This window comes from Mus caroli, unplaced genomic scaffold, assembly GCF_978045245.1.
Source record: "Mus caroli unplaced genomic scaffold, Mus_caroli_1 scaffold_15, whole genome shotgun sequence".
In the NCBI taxonomy this organism is placed as follows: domain Eukaryota; kingdom Metazoa; phylum Chordata; class Mammalia; order Rodentia; family Muridae; genus Mus; species Mus caroli.
In genome coordinates, this window is record NW_028227270.1 from 108,595,639 (window position 1) to 108,616,871 (window position 21,233).

The 21,233-nt window shown below is 39.2% G+C and overlaps 1 protein-coding gene across 6 annotated transcripts in view; it reads left to right on the forward strand.

The window, feature by feature from the left end:
* Ryr2 (ryanodine receptor 2) overlaps positions 1 to 21,233 on the forward strand; it is a 568,461-nt gene that overhangs the window by 255,422 nt on the left and 291,806 nt on the right. For all 6 annotated transcript variants that reach the window (XM_085831287.1, XM_085831288.1, XM_085831289.1 and 3 more), the window contains exons 11-12: positions 10,882 to 10,956; positions 13,041 to 13,197. In XM_085831287.1, coding sequence (XP_085687413.1) covers positions 10,882 to 10,956; positions 13,041 to 13,197 — 232 coding nt within the window. The remainder of the gene's footprint in view (positions 1 to 10,881; positions 10,957 to 13,040; positions 13,198 to 21,233) is intronic.

Sequence of the window (21,233 nt, forward strand, 5' to 3'; positions counted from 1 at the left end):
AAAAATGATTTGATTAATTTTTAAATGGTGAGTTTTAGCAGGGAAATATGTAAAACATTTAAAACATATCATTTCTTTGTCTTATAGATCTTTGCTGGTAATTTTGATCTAGCTGTGCCTAGTGGTTGTTTCCTGTTTATAAATTAAAGATCATCTGTCACATGAGATTTGTTCTAGGTAGTAGAAATGACTGAAGAGATGGCCAGTAGTGACATTTGCTTCTGAGCAATTCAGGAATATTTTGTTTATCTGTGTTAGGCTTCTCAGTGGATTTGATTGTTGGCTTTAGCTTGGTCTACCAGGTATTTAATAGCTGTAACTGTAATTGTATCAATGGAGAAGGCAGCTCATTGACAGGACATGTAATTCTGGATACTAATGGACTTGTTCAACCTTTTCACAATGCGATTCATCCTCTATATTCCCTCTTCATTCTCACAGAGTGTTAATAAGACCTATAGATAGAAGAAAAAGAAAAGACCTATAAGTAGTATAGCCTCCACTGCACTATTGAACTAGGCAGACTTGAGTCCGAGAATGAACTATAGAGGTTTAACTATAAAGATATTCTTCTACACTTCCTGCCCACCTTACTTGAAAGATCGAGTTTTGACAGGACCAGGAAGTACATGTCACTATTTCTTTTAAGTTCCTTGAGATATTTTTCTTTCAGGTAGGAATTTAGCAGTAAAACTTCTAGTGTGCATCTTGTAGGACCAGCAATGAAGATGAAGGCTATGGAGGGTGTGAGCAGTCAGGTGGGTGTTCCAGAGTTAACTCAGGGAATGGCCTCTGGATGAGGGGGTGAGATACATCAAAGAACAGGTTCTGGTGGTCAGGGCGAGAATCAGGTGCTACTCAGAGCTTTAATCATTGCTGTAACACGGACTCACACTGTGGAGGCTTCTAATTTAATGATCAAATTTCATCTGGATCATGATAGATTTTGTTGTTGCAGATTTTGACTCTGAATATATTGTATTTTCTTCCATGAATTTTTGTGATTGTAATAAAATATCAACAAAGCCCTGATTTAAGTACACATATGTTTATGATCAGAATGTGCACTATGAGGACGACGTGTGCCATCCCTTTAAGGGAGTAAATTGTACTATGTTTATTTCTTGTTGTGCCAGGTCTTGAACCTGAGACCGAAGCATTCTCCTATTGAGTCACATCTCCAGTGAGTTAATAGATTTTAAGGCAGTTGTGTGAGGCAATGTTAGTTTGAGACTCGAGTTTGAAAATCAATTTAGGGTGAATATTGTTTTTAAAGCATTATTTTCATTTTGAAAACATGTTTACAAGACGTGTTTTGCATAGTCGAATTTATTCTACAGAAAGTTGTGAATGACTGTCTCAGTCTGGACTCTGAGCTGTGTTGAAAAAGAGAGTGTCTTTCTCTTGAGGCTACATTCTATACTGATAATAAAAAATAAGTATGTTTATTCACAATTATGAATGCACTTTGCCCATGTGCATATAAGTTGAATGCACTGAATAGAAGTTGTAGGGAAAAATAAAAAGATGGAAGGGAACCAAGGGTGTGTAGGTATAACGTGTCCTGTGGAAGTGGTAGCAGAAAGGAAGAGAGAGAGAGAAAGTTCTGTGTTTGCATCTGATCATGCATTGCTTCTGTAATCTACTTATGTTGTCTTGTTCCTTTCAAGCAGGGCAGTGAATATGCAGTACCTTACGTGCTATGGGGACAGGTGCTGCCTTTGCTTTCAGGGGAGTGACTCAGTAGACAACAGCTATGCCACAAGAATACGTGGCAGTAATATCTTTACTCCTATGGCCTTTGTGATATGAAGATGATCCAGGGAGCTATCATTATGAATAATTGATACATCATGAGATGGGCTTTGTAGAATGAGTTGAGGTTCTCCTTGTCTAGCTTAAAAAGAGGAGCATGGTTTATGACCTTGCACAGTTAGATGACCCAATCTCAGAAGGATACTATGTCCAGTTTACTTCTGTAGGGGCACCCTCCTGTGTGCCAGCACAGAGAAGGGTGAAGCTACCAAGTTTGTCAGCTTTGTGACAGTCATATGATCTTCCTGGATATTTTTGCATGTTTGATTTTGTCAAAGATCAGTTGACTTTGTTTGTGTGGGTCTATACCTAGGATATAAACAAAGATGGTTTTATTTTATTTATACCATTATATATGCTTCTCTTTGTTTTTAATTTTTAAGTTAAGATCTCCCGTAGCCCAAGTTAACCTTGTACTCACTCTATGACCAAGGTTGACCTTCAACTTCTGATCCTCCTCCCTCTGCTTCCTAAGGTGCTGGAATTATAGGCATGAACCACCACACCAACCCAGTTGCTTTTCTATGTTAACTTAATATGCCGGAGCTTGTCCATAATGTAGGTTAAATTGCTTTTAAGATTTTATGTTATTATTGATGTGATGGATAATATAAAAATTTCAATGAGAATTTGTTGAAGCCCAGCTCCATCATTGACCCTCAGGAGGAGGCTGGCAAGGTATTGACTGACTTAAAGATTAATTTGTTTTCCCAAACACCATTTATAACAGAAAATGACCCATGCTTTTGAATATGATGTTAGTAACTCTTTTGTGTTTCTGACAAAATGCCTGACAGAAAGAACTTTAGTTTGGCTTATAGTTTCAAGGATTTATCATTGGCAGGTAGGACAGGTTGCCAGGACCATGTGGTGAAGACTCTTCACATCCTGGTTGTAGGGTGGGAAGCAGAGTCAACAGAGTGGGACCAGGAAGGAGTGGTCCATGCAAAGGCCTACTGCTGGGGCTTTTACTTCTGCCAGGCCATTTCTGTTGTAGAAAATATTTCATCTCAATTCAGGGTTTCTACCCTGCCTTGGACCAATAAGACATACAACCTTTTTATTTATAATAGCGCTGGACAGATATCTACCCTCCATGCTATTAGAATCTACTTCCCCATTAATAGCCCCAAATTATAATAATGTGTTTATGACTAACCTAACCCATATTGTTTTCCATCTCCCTTCCTTCTCTCTCTCCCTCTCCTTCTCCTCCTGGTTTTCCTCAGAGCCCAAGCCTGAGAACCCCATGCCATGCTTATCTCAATTCTGCTCAGCTATAGGCTGTAGGCATCTTTATTCACCAAACAGGAATAAGTTGGGGGGGCAAGGTCACCTAGCATCACTTGGGTCTACATGCAGATTCTCTCATTCTCATTCCTTGGGAGCAACCAGGCCTTAGGGGCCAGTACTGAGCATTACATATACAGAGCAAAAGACCAAATCTCAACAAGTTTATACCTCCCTTAAGCTCCACAGTTTTCAAAATAGAACCATAGTCTGGGGGTGGGGGGGTGGTCAAGCATTCAAAATGGGAGTCCAATTAGGGTATTTCAGATTCAAGCTATAAACCAAGATCAGGAAGCTCATAATACTACTGATTTGACTGTAGCAACTCAGTTCAAGCCAAAGTGAGTGAGTCCTTTCTACAGAAGGACTGACTACAAACTCTGAGTATTGTCCTCAGAGGGCTCATCCCATAGCTATAGAGAAGTTATATCATTCTTAACTTCCTCACAGTAACCTAGGAAAGGGTCGAAGAAAAGGAGTCAGGGTCTGGAGAGGTGGTTCAGTAGTTGAGAATGCACATTGCTCTTGGAGAGGGTCCAAGTTTAGTTCCCACCACCAATGTTGGATTGCTCCCAACTGCCTGTAGATCCAGTTTCAGGGAATCTGATACCCTTTTCCAGACTTGAGGGACACGCACACGCACACACATACACACGTATGTCATAAAGCATAAAGTAGAGTTCAGCAATCTGCCCAAGTTTGTACAATGAGATGATGTCTTCAGAAAGTTAATAACAATGAGATTTGAAATTGACTTGCCAAATTCTTGGTGCCCTACAAAAAAAGTGAGCTCATAGCTGTAGTATCATCTAGAGAAGGTGCCCTCTGTCAGAACTCACCCTTGTAGCCATCATGGGTCTCTTCATAGTGCCCAGTCATTTATTAATGGTGCTTTATGATTATGCCCTAAAGCTCACTAATTGGAATTGTGTATCCCATAAAATTTTATTATGAATAAATACTCCCATGTCAGGCAGTGAGAGGCTTGTAAAGATTTGTGCCCTCATTAGCATGCTAATATAGTATTTTCTGGGCTTCAGATTTTAAAGATGAATACGCTAGCTGTCGCAGCACTTGCTTTTTACCCAGAGTATGAGCTGTTGAACAATTGAGATAAGATTTAAATTGTATTTTATGACTGCCAGAACCAAAAGAGCTAACTACTTATGTTTCGGTGGACAATGTTTAATAACCATGAGAAGTTGAATTGATGACATTGTGGAGAGAATTTGTGCTTAGAATACATTTAAAGTTCCTTTTATGTGGTCAGCCTGAACTACGGGTTCTCTAATGAAGTGCTTCATTTTGGAGAAGGATGGGTTGTGGAGCCATAATGTGTAGTCAGAAGCCTGGGAGTTTTTTAAATAGTCTTGAATAAGCTTGTGTGATTGGTTATTACATGTGTATTTTAAAAGTTTCTATTTGGTGAAATTGCAGTAACTTCAGCTTTTCTGATTTATGATCTAGAAGTTTCTGTTTTAAAAAATGTGTGCTTAGTACCAGCTTTTGGGGGTTGTTATCCCAGTTACTCAAGAGGCTATGGCAGAGGGAATCTCAAGACAAAGACCAGACTGGGGTGGGGAAGGAGTTCAGAGTCAGCCTGGGCAATTTAGTGGTATTTGTTGCAAGTTAAAGGAGAAGCAGGTCTGGAGATTCAGCCAAGTGCTAGAGTGTTTGTCTAGTTGTGTATGAAGTCCTGGGTTCAATCTCCAAATCTGCACAATAATAATAATTTTGAGGATGATTATCAATTTGTGTTATTATTAATTATTTTCTTTCCCCCAAGTAGCTATAACATTTTAAGGAAAGAGTTTATATATTTATCACATTTCCATATAACAGTTCATCATCAAAAGCAGTTAGGGCAGGAACCTGGAGTCAGGTGCTGATGCAGGGGGCAAGGAGGTATGCTATTCACTGGCTTGCCTCCCAAGGCACGCTCAGTCTGTTTTCTTTATAGAACCCAGGTTCGCCTTCCCATACATTTAAAGTTGTCTTGAGATTCCCTCTGCCACAGCCTCTTGAGTAACTGGGATAACAACCCCCAAAAGCTGGTACTAAGCACACATTTTTTAAAACAGAAACTTCTAGATCATAAATCAGAAAAGCTGAAGTTACTACAATTTCACCAAACAGAAACTTTTAAAATACACATGTAATAACCAATCACACAAGCTTATTCAAGACTATTTAAAAAACTCCCAGGCTTCTGACTACACATTATGGCTCCACAACCCATCCTTCTCCAAAATGAAGCACTTCATTAGAGAACCCGTAGTTCAGGCTGACCACATAAAAGGAACTTTAAATGTATGGGAGGAGAGGAGGAGAGGAGGAGAGGAGGAGTTAAGAACACTGGCTGTACCAACAGATTGGGAAAGGATTTTTACCAAACCTCCCAAGGCACGCTCAGCCTGCTTTCTTTATAGAACCCAGGTTCGACTTCCCAGGGGTGAGGGTCCATAATGGGCTGGGCCTCCCCACGTCAATCACTAATTAAGAAAACATCCTACAGGCTTGTCTATGGCTGGATCTTAGGAAGACATTTTCTTAGTTGAGCGGCCCTTTTCACCAGGGACTCTAGCTTGCATCAAGTTGACGTAAAACTTTCCAGCACAACACCTGTTCACCTTCCTTGAGTTTCAGAAGGAAACGTTTATTTTAGGCTCCAGGTCCAGTTTGTAATCCACCATGGTAGGGAAGTAACAGTGATGAGACCTTGAGAGAACAGGTCACATTGCTTCCACTGCATGCATATATGACTTCATTTCTCTCTTCTCTTGACTGTGGGTGTGATGTACCAGGAGCTTCAAGTTTCGGCCATCTTGATTTCCTCACACTGATGGGCTGTACCTGAGCTTGTGAGCCAAATAACTTCCCTTTCCACAGGAGATGCCTCAGTAGGTGTGTTTTCTCACAGTAACAGAGAAAAAGGAAAGACAGATTTTGTCTTCTTTTTACTTAGACTCATTCCAGAGCTCCACCTTTCTGTTTTGTGGGCTTCTGTGTTCTTCACTTCCAATAAGAATTCTTTCTTTTATTATTATTTTTTTTTAATAATTGAGGAATTGTAGGATATAGGTTTTTGAGAATCTCCATTAAAGTCACAGATGCTATGAATGGTCCTATCTTCATTTTGTTCCACGTATAGTGAATCTTTAATTTCTTTTGATCTTGGGAAAGTCTCTTTTGTTTTCTAAATGGTTAGTTTTTTTTTAAATTACCTTTATAAATTTCATTGTTAACCATTAGAAAAGGAGTCTAGGGGTTGGGGAAATGACTCAGTGGTTAAGAACACTGGCTGTACCAACAGATTGGGAAAGGATTTTTACCAAACCTAAATCTGATAGGGGACTAATATCCAATATATCCAAAGAGCTCAAGAAGCTGGACTCCAGAAATTCAAATAACCCCATTAAAAATGGGGTACAGAGCTAAACAAAGAATTCTCAACTGAGGAATACTGAAGGACTGAGAAGCACCTGAAAAAATGTTCAACATCCTTAATCATCAGGGAAATGCAAATCAAAACAACCCTGAGATTACAGCTTACACCAGTCAGAATGGCTAAGATCAAAAACTCAGGTGAAGCAGATGCTGGCAAGGATGTGGAGAAAGAGGAACACTGCTCCATTGCTGGTGGGATTGCAAGCTTGTACAACCACTCTGGAAATCAGTCTAGCGGTTCCTCAGAAAATTGGACATAGTACTACCAGAAGATCCAGCAATACCTCTCCTGGGCATATACCCAGAAGATGTTCCAACTGGTAATAAGGACACATGCTCCACTATGTTCATAGCAGCCTTATTTATAATAGCCAGAGCTGGAAAGAACCCAGATGTCCCTCAACAGAGGAATGGATACAGAAAATGTGGTACATTTACACAATGGAGTACTACTCAGCTATTAAAAACAATGAATTTATGAAATTCTTAGGCAAATGGATGTATCTAGAGGATATCATCTTGAGTGAAGTAACCCAATCACAAAAGAACTCACATGAAATGCACTCACTGATAAGTTGATATTAGCTCAGAAACTTGGAGTACCCAAAATACAATTTGCAAAACACAAGAAAATCAAGAAGGAAGACCAAAACGTGAATACTTCATTCCTCTAGAATAGGGAACAAAATACCCAGGGAAGGAGTTACAGAGACAAAGTTTGGAGCTGAGACAAAAGGATGGACCATCCAGAGACTGCCCCACCCAGGGATCCATCCCATAATCAGCCACCAAACGCAGACACTATTGCATATGTCAGAAAGATTTTGCTGAAAGGACCCTGATATAGCTGTCTCTGGTGAGCCTATGTCAGTGCCTGGCAAATACAGCAGTGGCTGCTCATAGTCATCTATTGGATGGAACACAGGGCCCCCAATGGAGGAGCTAGAGAAAGTACCCAAGGAGCTGAAGGGGTCTGCAACCCTATAGGTGGAACAACAATATGAACTAACCAGTACCCCCAGAGCTCATGTCTCTAGCTGAATATGTAGCAGAAGATGGCCTAGTCGGCCATCACTGGGAAGAGAGGCCCCTCGGTCTTGCAAACTTTATATGCCCCAGTACAGGGGAATGCCAGGGCCAAGAAGTGGGAGTGGGTGGATAAGGGAGCAGGGCGGGTGGAGGGAATAAGGGACTTTCGGGATAGCATTTGAAATGTAACTGAAGAAAATATCTAATAAAAAATTGAAAAAACAAAACAAACCAAAAGCACTGGCTGTTCTTACAAAGGATCCAGGTTCAATTCCCAACAGCCACATGATGCCTTACAGCTATCTGTATCTCCAGCTCCAGGGGACCTGATGCCCTCTTCTGGCCTTTGTGGGCACCAGGAATACATGTGATACAAGGCATATATGCAGGCAACATACCATATGCAAAAACAAAACAAAACAAAACAAAACCAAATCTTTAAAAATGTATCTAGGACACTGTTCTTTTGGTGAAACAGAAGACTTTTATTAATGTTAGGGTTATATAAACTCTATCATCTATATAGTTCTCATCAGCCATCTATCTATTGATCTTTACCCATCTTCCTGTCATTTTTTCTTTTTACCCACCTATCTATCTCTATCATATTTCTATCTACCATCTATCAACCTTTGTCTGCATCTGTCTGTGTATCTGTCTGTCTGTCTATTTATCTATCTATGTATCTATCTATCTATCATCTGTTTTCTGTAATCTACCATCTATCAATCGATAATCTGTCATCATCTATTATCTATCATCTGTCTATTATCTATCTGTCATCTATCTTCTACCAATTACCTATCATCATTTGTTATCTACTTATCTAGCTATTACCTATCTGCCATCTATCATCTATCAACCATCTATCCTCATCATCTATTATCTACCTATCTACCATCCATGTCTCATCATTTGTGTACATACACGCAGTGAAGTAGAATGTATAGATTATTTTTCATTTCTTTTTTAAAGCATGTCCTGGAGACTTTGATTTCTTAGCCTGAGTGTTCTCTGCCTTGACTTTTTAAAGCCGCTGAAGTGCTTCTACTATAAAACCAGGGTTAAGAACCCCAGTGAAATAACTAATATATTCCCATAGCTCTCAAAATGTCACACTGCAGAATACACTTCATCCAGGGGCTTATGGGAAATGTAGACACGTGGGTGTTCCCCTTGACCTCTATCAGAAACTCTGGCCATGGGGCTAGTTTGGACTTTAAGAGGAATGCGGAAAAACTATACCTCAGTAAACGTTAAGATTCATTCACCTGCATCAGTAGTGCTGTACTAGGGCACTTTTATCTCATAAGGGACATTAAGCAATGTGAGAGGCAGTTTTGCTTGTACCAACTGGTGGGAGATTGGCATTTAGTTAGTAGGGGGACAATTGCTGTAAATATCCCATAATGCAGGCAGCATCTCCTGCAGCAAAATGTCCAACTCTGCACAGCAGGTGTGCTGCCCAGGAGATAATCATCTAAACCATGGGGTCCACGTTTTGGCTCTTCATTGGATGAAGGAGCCAAAGCCCACATCTACTTTATTGAATGTTGGTGGGGACATGGCATAACATTTTTTGATAGTTTCTCATGTGATTATTGCCTATGCCATGTTAGGAAGTCACTGCTGTTGAAAGTGTTCATGGGTGCATCTCAAGCCCTCTAGACACAGCTGAGGATGGTCTGGGCCTGTTGATATATCTTAAAAAATGAACAGCCAGGCATTGTGTTCCTCCTGATGGTTGTGTTATCACAGGTAGTGGGAAACATGGACTTCTGTAATATTATTATACAAAATATAAATTGAATGCACAGCTATAGTTAGAGGTAGATTTAGAAATAAGGACACCATGAAACTGGAGAGGTTGCTCCATGATAAGAGCGTTTGCTGTTGTTGTAGAGAACCCGAGTTCAGTTCCCAGCACTATGGGGATTCAGTTAGAAAAGTCAGAATACAGAAAGTTACATGGAACAAAAATTTTCAACTGGATGTGCAGGGGCTTGTTTACTCGATTTTTTGTGTATATTTTGAGAAATTCCACAGTAACGATAGAATGAAAAGGGTTGTCAAAAGGGATAAGGAGGAGGAGATGGCCAGGGAGGTGTTAAAAACATGGCCTGGACAGCAGGGGTTTCAGAGTCTGTTTTCAAAGAAGTCTAATGGGGTTGGTGGCAGGAAGGTTGTTTAATGGCCACATCAAACTCCATTTCAATAGAGAGACAGGTCTGGGAGTGATACTGGAGCACAAGGAGATCCAACAGGAGTAGATGGTGGTGAGGTAGAGAGGGAGGCTAGAGAGGAGGGGCAAGGTGTTGGTGTTATGTTTGAAAGAGAACATTCCTGTGTATGTTTAGATCATGAGGACATATTCTAGAGAGGTGCTGAAGCCCTGGGGAAAGACACAGGATGCATTCACAAGCCTTGGTTTCCTTGAAACAGTGTTGAAAAGTGATGACAAAGATCAGTTTGGCTAACTTATGTCAGTTCCCTGACATCTTATATTCTTAGGAGTGTTTGCACATTTGGGTACATGCGATGCACACCCTTGAGATGTACCTTTTGCACATAATGATCAAGTTATGTACAAATTATATATTGAAGATTTTATTTCTACATATGTACTTATGTGTATGTGTACATGGGTACCTGTAGATGCTAGAAGTGGTCATCTCACCTGGTGCTAGAGGTACATGAAGTTGTGAGTCATATAGCCTGGGTGCTAGGAACCAAAGTTAGGTTCTCTCCAAGAGGAGCAAGTGCTCTGAACCACTGAGCCACCACTCCAACTCCCTCCGTTTATAGTTTATGTATTTTGTCATGCATTGCCCATTGGTGCAAATTGCAGATGACTGTATTAAAATGCTAAGAATCAGTCTTTTTATATTTCTTTGAAGTATTTTTAAACAATGAAAGCCAAATTCAGAGCCATGAGCAATTACATGGATATCTTCATATAATTATACATAAAATGACACCTAAACTGTTAAGTCTGTACATCCATGACCAAAGTTGGTAAAAAGGAAAATGTCCTGTAGAGGGAAGTTATGAAAAAACATTAATATTATATGGGTAAGTGATGGGAGAGAATATGTTTAAATAAATGCTTAATGAGGAAGAACTTGTTGATCACTGTTACATTTATTTTATTTCCAGCTGTGTTATCTCCTGCCTCACAATAGATCTTTAACATTTACAACCTCTTCCACAGCCTCCCTTCTTTCAATTTGTTTAAAAGGTAGAGTCCAAGGAATGAAACCTGTTAAACTCAAATTTAAACTTTTTTTTTTATGTCAACAGAACAGTTCATTATGAAGGTGGTGCTGTATCAGTTCATGCACGCTCCCTCTGGAGACTGGAGACCCTAAGAGTCGCGTAAGTAGAACTTCTAAACCCAGCCTGTAGTTCTGAGGGTATGGCATGGCCAATGCCTTTGGCTTCTAATTCAGGATAAGATGGTCCTTTTAATTCCAGCAGCAAACAACATGGAGAACAAATGTGGTATCCAATGCTTTGTTCCTCTTGTCTCTTTCTCCCTCTTCTGTCTTGATTCAGCAGGTGCAAGACCTAAGAATAGTCTCATTTCATAATTTCATACCGCCTGCCTTTATCTTTGGTTTCTTTTGCTTTGCAACATCATCTCACTCACACATGGCATCTTCCTGGCATAAGCACTGCTAGGACAGAGTGATGTCAGATTTGGAAGCAGGACAAGTTATCTGCAAACCTGTCACCCACCTGAAGTCTGGAAGATTGTGGATTTAAACTTCTAAAGATGCATGTGGTTATGAACAGTTCAACAGTTACTTGCAGAAACCATGAACTTTATTCATGAATAGCTTAAGACTGGAGTGGGACACGCTGTATAGTAGTAAAAATCACCACAGTACTCATTATAGCAGTAAGAATTCAGATGCACATACAAGTACAGGTACTTCTGGTGTGTTTAGAAGTTATCTAAAGAACGTCTTTTAGTCCATTTAAATGCTACATCACTGATAAATGTATAGCTTTAAACTGTTTTAGACAGAACTATGATATTAGCAAGAACTTTTAAAAAATAATTGGAAGCTTTAGTCTTCATTTAAAATACACTAAGTTGCCAATATATTTTCCTATAATATTACACTTTAAAGAAGTTATTGCTATAGGATACAGACTCCTTGGGTGAGATCCAGGACTGTTTCACTAGAGTCAGTATCTGTAGATTTTTTTTAAATGTGATTTATCTGCCTATTTACTGGTGAATATAATAGTGTCTGAAGTCATTTTGCTCAGGTATTCCAAACAGCAATCTCAGAAAACGTGGTTCATTCTCAGTTAATATTATCCTGGTCAGTTTAAACAGGTGGGTGGAAAATATGTTAAAGGGGCAGTGGTTTTGTTTTGTTTTGCTTTGTTTTTTGAGAAAGGATTTCTCTGTGTAGCCCTGGCTGCCCAGTAACTTGCTGTGTAGACAAAGCTAGCTTTGCATTCAGAGATCAGCTTGCCTTTGCCTCCTGAGTGCTGGGATTAAAGGCATGCACCCTTAGACTCAGCCTCAAGAATGATGGTTTAAAATCAAGTGGCTTCATTTCTGCTTTACAAACAATCAGGTGACCATAAGTACTGCTGTGAGTTAACACTCACCTTTGTTTACTTAAAAATACTCAAACTCTTCTTCACAGTGAAGGGTGTTCATTACTCCATTTTCTCATTTGTGTAAGTACCTGGAGAGATTTTACTTCAGGGAGGTGGGTTCTGTGATTACCTGAGTTTTCCTTCTTCCTCCATTATCCTCTTTAGCAACAAAATGTTCTTGTAAACCTCTATATTGTTCTGTTAGCCTATAACAAAAATTCCATATTTACAATATTTAATGTTTAATAATTAAAACAGTTGTCTTTGATATGAATATCAAGTTGATTAAATCCACCTAAATAGTAATACTTTTGATAATTTAAAGTAAGGTTTTGTTAGATGTGCACGCACCTATATGCATAAAACTAGGCTGTCTATTTTTTTTTTTTTTTTTTTTTTTGGTTTTTCGAGACAGGGTTTCTCTGTGTAGCCCTGGCTGTCCTGGAACTCACTTTGTAGACCAGGCTGGCCTCGAACTCAGAAATCCGCCTGCCTCTGCCTCCCCAGTGCTGGGATTAAAGGCGTGTGCCACCACGCCCGGCATCTGTCTATTTTTATAGTATATAAATTAAGGAAAATATTATAGCTACATAATTAGAGTCATTTTCATCATAAGTATAAAAGCTGTGAGTTTCCCTGCAGTTTCTCAGTCTGTCTCTTCCCTTTGCACCTGGTTCTAAGATGTTTATACATACAGGCATGTAGCATATGTCTGTAGATGCTACTCATAGTGTTTATCCACGCCTGTGTGCACACACATGCAGAGCCCTACTCCTACATTTCAGTGGCTGCTTCTCTGATGGCGATGGGGTTGGATCAAGTTCTGATTGTTTTGTCAGGTGGAGTGGAAGCCACATAAGATGGGGCCAGCCATTCCGACTCCGGCATGTCACGACAGGAAAATACTTAAGCCTCATGGAAGACAAGAACCTTCTACTCATGGACAAAGAGAAAGCAGATGTAAAATCAACAGCGTTTGCCTTCCGGTCTTCCAAGGTAAGAGGGATTATGCCATTTTGGGATTTCTGACCAGGGGGCCCTGCTCTGTTTCTTTGATGTTGAAAACATAGGAAGAATGAATGTGAAGTTTTCCCATCCCCACCTTCTCTTTCCAAACTCTTTCTTTATCAAGTCAGCTTCCCAAACTACTAAAACTAGCCCTGGGATGGCCTGCTGGCTTAGTAGTTTTCATATTTTAGTTAAAGCAGACACTCCTGTTCCTTCTGGATTTCTTTACTTTTCTCTCTTAAAATATAAAGATCTGTATTTTTCTTTTTATTAAAAATATTTTTTCTCAAGAATATATCCAGATCATGGTTTTTCCTCTCTCTACTACTCCAAGTTCCTTCCCAACTCCGCTCTGATTCAGACCCACCCTCTTTCTGTCTCTCACTGGAAAATAAAAGGGCTTCTAAGGGGTAATAATGTAAAATAAAATATAATAAGATAAAACAAAAATTAACATGGCAGAATAGGACAGAACTAACAGAAAGAAAGAGCCCAAGAAACAGATACACATACGGAAATACTCTGGTTTGCATTCCCATAAAAACACTAAGCTGGAAGCCACAATGTATGTGCAAAAGCTGTAGGGTAAAAAGGGAGAGAAAAATACATGAATACAAAATTTTTTAAAAAGTAGAAATTAAAAAATAAAAAAGGAAGAGTCCTGACATAACATTATGAGACAGGAATTCCCCAATGATACCACTGAGTTCCTTTTCTGTTGGCGTCTCCTCCTGGGCACACAGCCTACCCTTGAGAGCAGTTTGCTCTCCCCAGTGAGTCTCCCCTGGAGGAAACTAACTTTTCATTTGCAAGTGTTTATCAGTTGGAGATGGCTTCTGAGCTAGGGACTGGGGCTTGTGTCCATTTGACCTTTCACCTCCATGACTCCCTCTGGTATTGACCTGTGCAGGCCCCGTGCATGCTGCCCCAGTCTCTGTGAGTTCATAGGAGCTTCAATCATGTTGATTAAAGGGTCGTTTTCTTGGTGTCTCCCATCCCCTCTGGCTCTTGTACTCATTCTGCCTTCTTTACTGCACGGTTCTGTGACCCCTGAGAGGAAAGATATGATGGAGACATTGTGAGTTTTCCATCCCTTTACATTGTCTAGCTGTGGTCCTCTGTATTTGTTCCCATCTGCTGCAGGAGGAAGCTTCTCTGATGACAGTGGAGCAAGGCACTGATCTATGAGTACAGCACAATGTTATTAGGAGTCATCTTATTGCTACTTTAAAAAAGTCAATATTATTTGGTTTTATGTTAGGTCCCTGGGTTATCTGGTTTCAGGTTCTTGGGTCACTTAAGCAGTGTTGGATATGGGTTCCATCTTGTGGAGTGAGCCTTAGGTTAAATCAGTTATTTGTTGGTTACTCCTATAAGTTTTGTACCCCTGTTGCACAAGAGATACCTGGCAGGCAGGACAGTATTGCAGATCAAAGGGCTTCTGGGCACATTGGTGTTTACATTTCTCTTTTGGTAGCATGCAAAATCCCTAACTGTACCAAGGACGTTAACCCACAGGGGTGAAGGCTCTGTGTAGGCACCAGCTTGACTTCTCCATGTTCTGTGGGTTCTACTGATGTTGTCTTCAGCAATAGTATCAAGATGTCAGTCTGTGGGGTGGACACTTTGTCTCCTTCCTGCTTTTAATGGAATTGCTTAGAGTTATTCTCCATTTAAACTGATGTTGGTTGACTATGGGCTTTCTGTAAACTGCCCTTATTATGTGGAGGTATGCACCCCATATCTCTAATCTCTCTGTGACTTTTATTATGAAGGAGTGTTGGATTTTTTTCAAAGTTGCATCTAATGAGGTGATAATGTAGTTTTTTTCAGGTTGCTGATATGATGGGTTACATTTATTGATTTATGTATGTTGATTCATCCTTATATTTCTGGGATGAAGCCAACCTGATCATGGCAGATGATCTTTGTGATATGTTCTTGGATTTGATTTGCAAGTATTTGATTGAGAATTTTTGCATCTATGTTCATAAGGGAAATTGGTCTATAATTCTCTTTCTTTGGGGGGGTGGTATTTTATGTGGTTTAGACATCAGAGTAACTATGATCTCATGAAATATATTGGGCGACATTTCTTCTGCTTCTATTTTGTGGAATAATTTGAGGAGTTTTGACATTAACTTCTTTTAAAGTCTGATAAAATCCTATGCTAAGGCCATCTGGCCCTGGGTTTTTGTTTGTTTGTTTTGTTTGTTTCTTGTTTGTTAGATTTAATTACTGTTTCTATTTCATGAGGGGTTATATGTTGGTTTAAATTGCTTATCTGATCTTGATTTAACTTTAGTAGGTGCTATTCATCACAGAAAGTATCGATTTCTTTTATATTTTCAGTGTAGTGGAAAGTAGATTTATTTAAGTAGTCCTTAGGATTCTCTGGCTTTTCTCAGTGTCTGTTGTTATGTCTCCATTTCCATCTCTAATTTTGTTGAAATCGGACAGTCTCTCTTTGCCTTTTAATTTACTTGGATAAGAGCTTTCCAATCTTTTTGATTTTCTCAAAAAACAAAAACAAAAAAACCCAACTGTGTTTCACTGATTCTTTTTATTGTTTTTATTTGTTTGTTTTAATTTTGTTGATTTCAGCCCTGAGTTTGATTTCTTTATTGTTTGATTTTTAGGATGTCAGGATATTATTTCAGTTTTCTTGTATTTGTTGAGATTTGCTTTATATCCAAGTATGTGGTCAATTTTGGAGAAAGTTCTGAGAGCTGCTGAGTAGAAAGTATTCTTTTGTGTTTGGGTAAAATGGTCTATAAATATCTGTTAGGTCCATTTGGTTTATAACATCTGTTAGCTCCAGCATTTCTCTATTTAGTTTTTGTCTAGATGACCTGTCCACTGGTGAGAGTGGGATTTTGAAGTCATCCACTATCAGTGAATGAAGGTGAATATGTGATTTAAATTGAGGTAGTGAGTTTTCTTTTATAAACTTGGGTGCTCTTGTATATGCTGCGCAGATGTTAAGAATTGCAGTGTCTTCTTGGTGTGTTTTTTTCTTAGATGAATATGTAGTTTCCATCCTTATCTCATTTGATTAGTTTTTATTTGAAGTCTATTTGGTCAGACATTCAATGGTCACACTGGCTTGCTTCTTAGGTCCCTCACATACAGATGTACTACTAACAGGTGCTCTTAGGCACACAGAGACATGCACAGACAGACAGACATAGAGACATACATACTCTGCACAACTACATTGGAAAATCTAAAAATATTTTCTGAAGTATAACATTTAAAAATGCAACTCCATGTCTCCAAAGATGGTGGGAAAGAGAGAAAAGTAAGGAAACACATGGCTGTTGCGGCCTGCCCGCAGTCCACAACACGAACGGTTCAACTGAGAATGGCAGTTCGCTGAAAAGAGAGGAATCTAGACGGGGCGGAAGAAACAATGGAGCTAAGACAACATCCTGATCAAAGCTCAATTTTACTATTTCCAGACACTCAGTTATAAAGGAAGGGGGAGGGAACCCAATATCCCGCCAAGTAACTCAGGGTCCAGTAGCAGGACGAACACGTATGTGCCTCCAGGCAGCAAAGGCAGGTTCCAGCAGTGGGCGTGGCAGGACGAATGAGCTGGTAGCTCCACCCTTGAGCAAGCAGGTTCCAGGCTGGGGGAAGGGAGGCCACACATGGCCACCTCCTATGACATAGAATCATAATGATCGAAACACATGGCCACCTCCTATGACATAGAATCATGATGATCTTCTGTATTATGGTTGTCCTGAGAGTCAGAGTGCATTTCTGTGTTATGGATATCTTTCTTTTTAGAATTATTGATTTTTTAAGTTAGTATACAAAATAACAGGTTTCATTTTGACGTTTTTATAAATGACATAATCATGCTTTGCCACCCACTCCATATTTGCAACCCACTCCATTTTTAACTTTCATTGTCCCCTCTACGATTTAAAAAATGAGAAATCAAGTTGAATACCACACTGTGTATGTGATATCTCAATGCTTGGGAGGTAGAAGAAGAGGGATGTTGAGGGAGAAGTAGGCAGGAAGATCACGAGTTCAAGGCTAGCTTAGACTATATAAACCCTCTTCAAATATACCAACAAACAACATGAGAAAACATTTCCTAGAAACACAGATAAAATGGTGACAATGTAAACATTAACTTATATGTAGTATTAACTAAAGTAAGTAATAGGAGAGAGGTTGGTGAGCAATAAGATGCTGAGTTCACACTCCAGCCTGACACGAATGAGAGACTTTCCAGGAAGAACCACGAGCACAGATTGCTTCCATAGACACCTAAGGAGCCAAGGCCACAAAGAGTGGAGCTTACCAAATAAGAATGAAACCAGAGAACCCAACATGTGGTAGAGCATGAGCCTACTACATTGACTTTGTCAATATATATGAATAGAAAACTGCAATTTTAAATGAAAATAAGTTGGTATTGGGTCATGAAATAGAAGTCATGATAGAGACCTGCTATGATACTTTATTCGGAGAGGTTGGAAAAAAAATGGCTACTGGAATACCAGGGCAGTATGAACTCAAATGGAGAAGGGGGCTTGAGTGGAATGTGCACTGGGATAATATCCAGACAAATGAAAGCAATTCATGTGACAAAATGTATGTATTTCATGGTACTAAAGAGTAAAAATCACTGAAGATGTTAGTTACAAAATTGATGCATCAATCACTAATAATTGATTTGGTCTTGATACTCAAAGACCTGCAGGAGATAAAACAAATACAAAGTCTGTGACTTTGTGTGGGATGTGGAAGAATACATGCTAAACTTTCAAGTTCATAAGCTATAGAAAGGTCAGAAAATAAGAGTGGGGAGGGGAGATTTTATACTGGGCCTTGGTATGGCAGACACCTGTAATCCTAGCCCTCAGGAGGCAATTCCCGGGAGGTGGTGAGAATCTCTGGGTAAGCTGACCAGTTAGACTAGTTAGTTAATAAACTCTGGGTTCAGGCAAGAGACCCTGCCTCCGCGAAAGATAGTGGAGAAGGATATAAGCAGATAGGCACACAGCATTGCCAACTTTGGGCCTCACCAGCTGAGACTAACTTTGCAAGCTCTTTTTACATCTTGCCAACAGTTGTGTAGTTTTGATATGTTTTCCCTCCAAGTTCCAGCTAACAATCTGTCAGTGTTGGATTTGATATTGCAGTTTAATTCTTTTTACTGCCTAGGTCCTCTGCTTAGGTTTCTATTCAGGAACCCTCATTCTGGAAGCAACAGTCAAATAATGCCACCACCTCCAACCAAAGTCGGCAAAGCCATTGTTTGAATGTGGCGGTGATGAATTTTTTTCTCTGAATCTCATTGTCTATCCCATGTCGACAGCATCACTCAGCCCTACAGGCTGCTGAGAACTTGTTGTCACACATAGGCACTTTATAGGGAATTCTCAGTGGTGACTGTACATGAGAAGAGGTTGACAAACAGGAGAGCTGGGATTCAGTGAGATACTTAATTGTAAAAATTATAATAAAACTTAAATATCGCTAGAAGATTGGGTAACAGGTTTTTACAAGGGGTACAGACAATTGCCTGTATTATTTCTTCTTAAAATTACCCATTCTAGTACATAGTTCACAAATAGCTGTCACAGTACATTTAAAAAACAGGGACCAACAAGATGGTGCAATAGGTAAAGGTGTTGTGTTCTGAGCCTGATGGCCTGCATTGGTTGTCTGGACCCAAATGTTGAAAGGAAAGAAGCAGTGTTCATGGCTGTCTTCTGATGCCCTTGCACACACACACACACACACATGCACACTCAATAAACCACTGAGAAAAATTAAGAAGAGAATGCAGTAATTTAGACTGGTAAATTGGGATAATTTGCCTACAAAATTATCATTCAAATTTTTCATTCAAAAATAACTCCTTGTATTTATTACAACTCTTAAGAAATGTTGACAGTAAACAACCTCAGTTATGTACTCTACTGGGTTTAATAATTATTTAACAAAATGTCTTATTCTGCAGCACTTCTGTTGTAATAAAACTTGGGCAAATCATCATTCTGTATTTCTGATTGATGATGATGCATTTAGTAACTGCTTTCCATTTGAAATTTTGGGTTATTTTCACACTTAAAATCTTTCAATATTGATGACTCCTTCCTGTTTGGAAGTTGAACTGTTTTTGATTGAAGGACAGGAAAGTTTTAGGGGACTTTGATCTTAGAAATTACAGAGAGTTGATTTCAATAAAAATCAATTACATCTTTTAAACTCATTTATGGATGTTAGCCTTTATGGCTATAAAATTGTTTTTTTTAAGTGTACATTTAACTTATTGTTGGGGGGTGTGTGTGGTCCATGGCTATAGAGGAGATAGGACAACCTTTCAAGTCCGTTCCCTCTGTCTGCCTTATCCACCTTTGCATGTGTTCCTGGAATTGAACTCAAGTCACCAGGTGTGTGCTGCAACTGACCCATCTCTCCTGCCCCAAGCTCATCATTTTAAAGTCATTTTTATAACATTTGCAGTATTTCAGTGAGAGAAGCATGCTCCACAGTTGACAGTTTGTGGAACCTAGTGTGTCTGAGAAAAAGAATTTGGTCCACACCCTCTTGCTTCTTGTTTGTCTCCTAGAATTGTGGCGTTGGAGCATCTTCTAGAAAGCACCTCTAGCATCTAGTTTAAACTCTATCCAAGATTATTTTAGATTTCTTTTTCTATGTGTGAAATTGCACTATATATATGTGTGTGTGTATATATATATATATATATGTATATATATATATATTCTTCACCAATATTTCAACTGTGTTCTTGCTACTAATGTACATAGACAGAAATAAAGTAACTCTGAATGAAGCAAGGAATTGCCAGACTTGGGCTGACCAGAAAAACTTAATCCAAAGGTTGAGCACATTTCCAGAAATATCTCAAATCCCAGTCTGCAGACTTTGATCTGCTGACCCTTCCCCTTTCAGAATAAGAAGCGAGGTGTTTTCTAATTTCTAAACTATACCTTCCACCTGCCAACCGGGGCCTCTCCTGATCATTTTGTCTTCCCAGTCAGTCTGCCTCTGAGTATTGAGACTTAAGCATTTTTCTCCCAACATCATCTCCTAGCTTCCAAGACTCTGCTGTGTCCTGGATGACAGAGATGTTGAGATGCTCATTCTGTGTTGGTCAAAAGTAGAGAAGTGACTTTGTCGTCCTTCTTTTTTTTTTCCTTCCTGTTATCGCATCTTCCTTCTCCTTCTTCACCAAAATATCAGTGCTTTTTTTTTTTTTTTTTTTTTTAGATCACACAGTCATTTTAGAACACATGGCACTCTCTCCACTGTATGTTTTAAAAAAGATTTAGTTTTATTTATGAGTATGTATGTATGTGCACGTATGTGGGGTCTGCCCAGGGATGCCAGAAGAGGGCACTGGAGTCCCTGGAGTTACAGACAGTTGTAAGCCATTCCATATAGAAACTGAGTGCTGAACAGCGCAATAAATGCCCTTAACTGCTGAGCCATTTCTCCAGTCTCTCCTCTGTGTTCATTACTTTAAATATTTCAATTGCAAGATTGTAAATTTTCCGAAGTTTATCAGTAGCCATATGGGAAGTGCAGCTGTAATCAGAATTAAATTTTGTCTAAGAGAAACACTTAGGGATATGAATATATTTGAATATTATTGTGAAAGAGGGATAAATCAGGGCATAATTTTGGGTAATGTTTGTATAATTTTGATTAGCAGAACATATTTTTTGAAATAGATGTTGCTGATATTTAAAAAGAAAAGTCCACTTACGTGCCTTTTGATGTACCAAAATTGGTTTGCTATTTTTGTATAAATTTTTCTCTATATAGCCTAGATTGACTTGGGATTCAGTATATAGCCCAAGTTAGCCTCAAACTCATGGCCTTTGTGCCTTATCCTTCCCAGTTCTGGGGTTATAGGTATATGAATCAGCACCCCCAGTAGCGAATGCTATTTTGATAGTCTAGTTTTTATTTTGTATAAGTTAACAAAATAAAAATGAGAATCCCAAGAAAAAGTCAATGTCACAGAA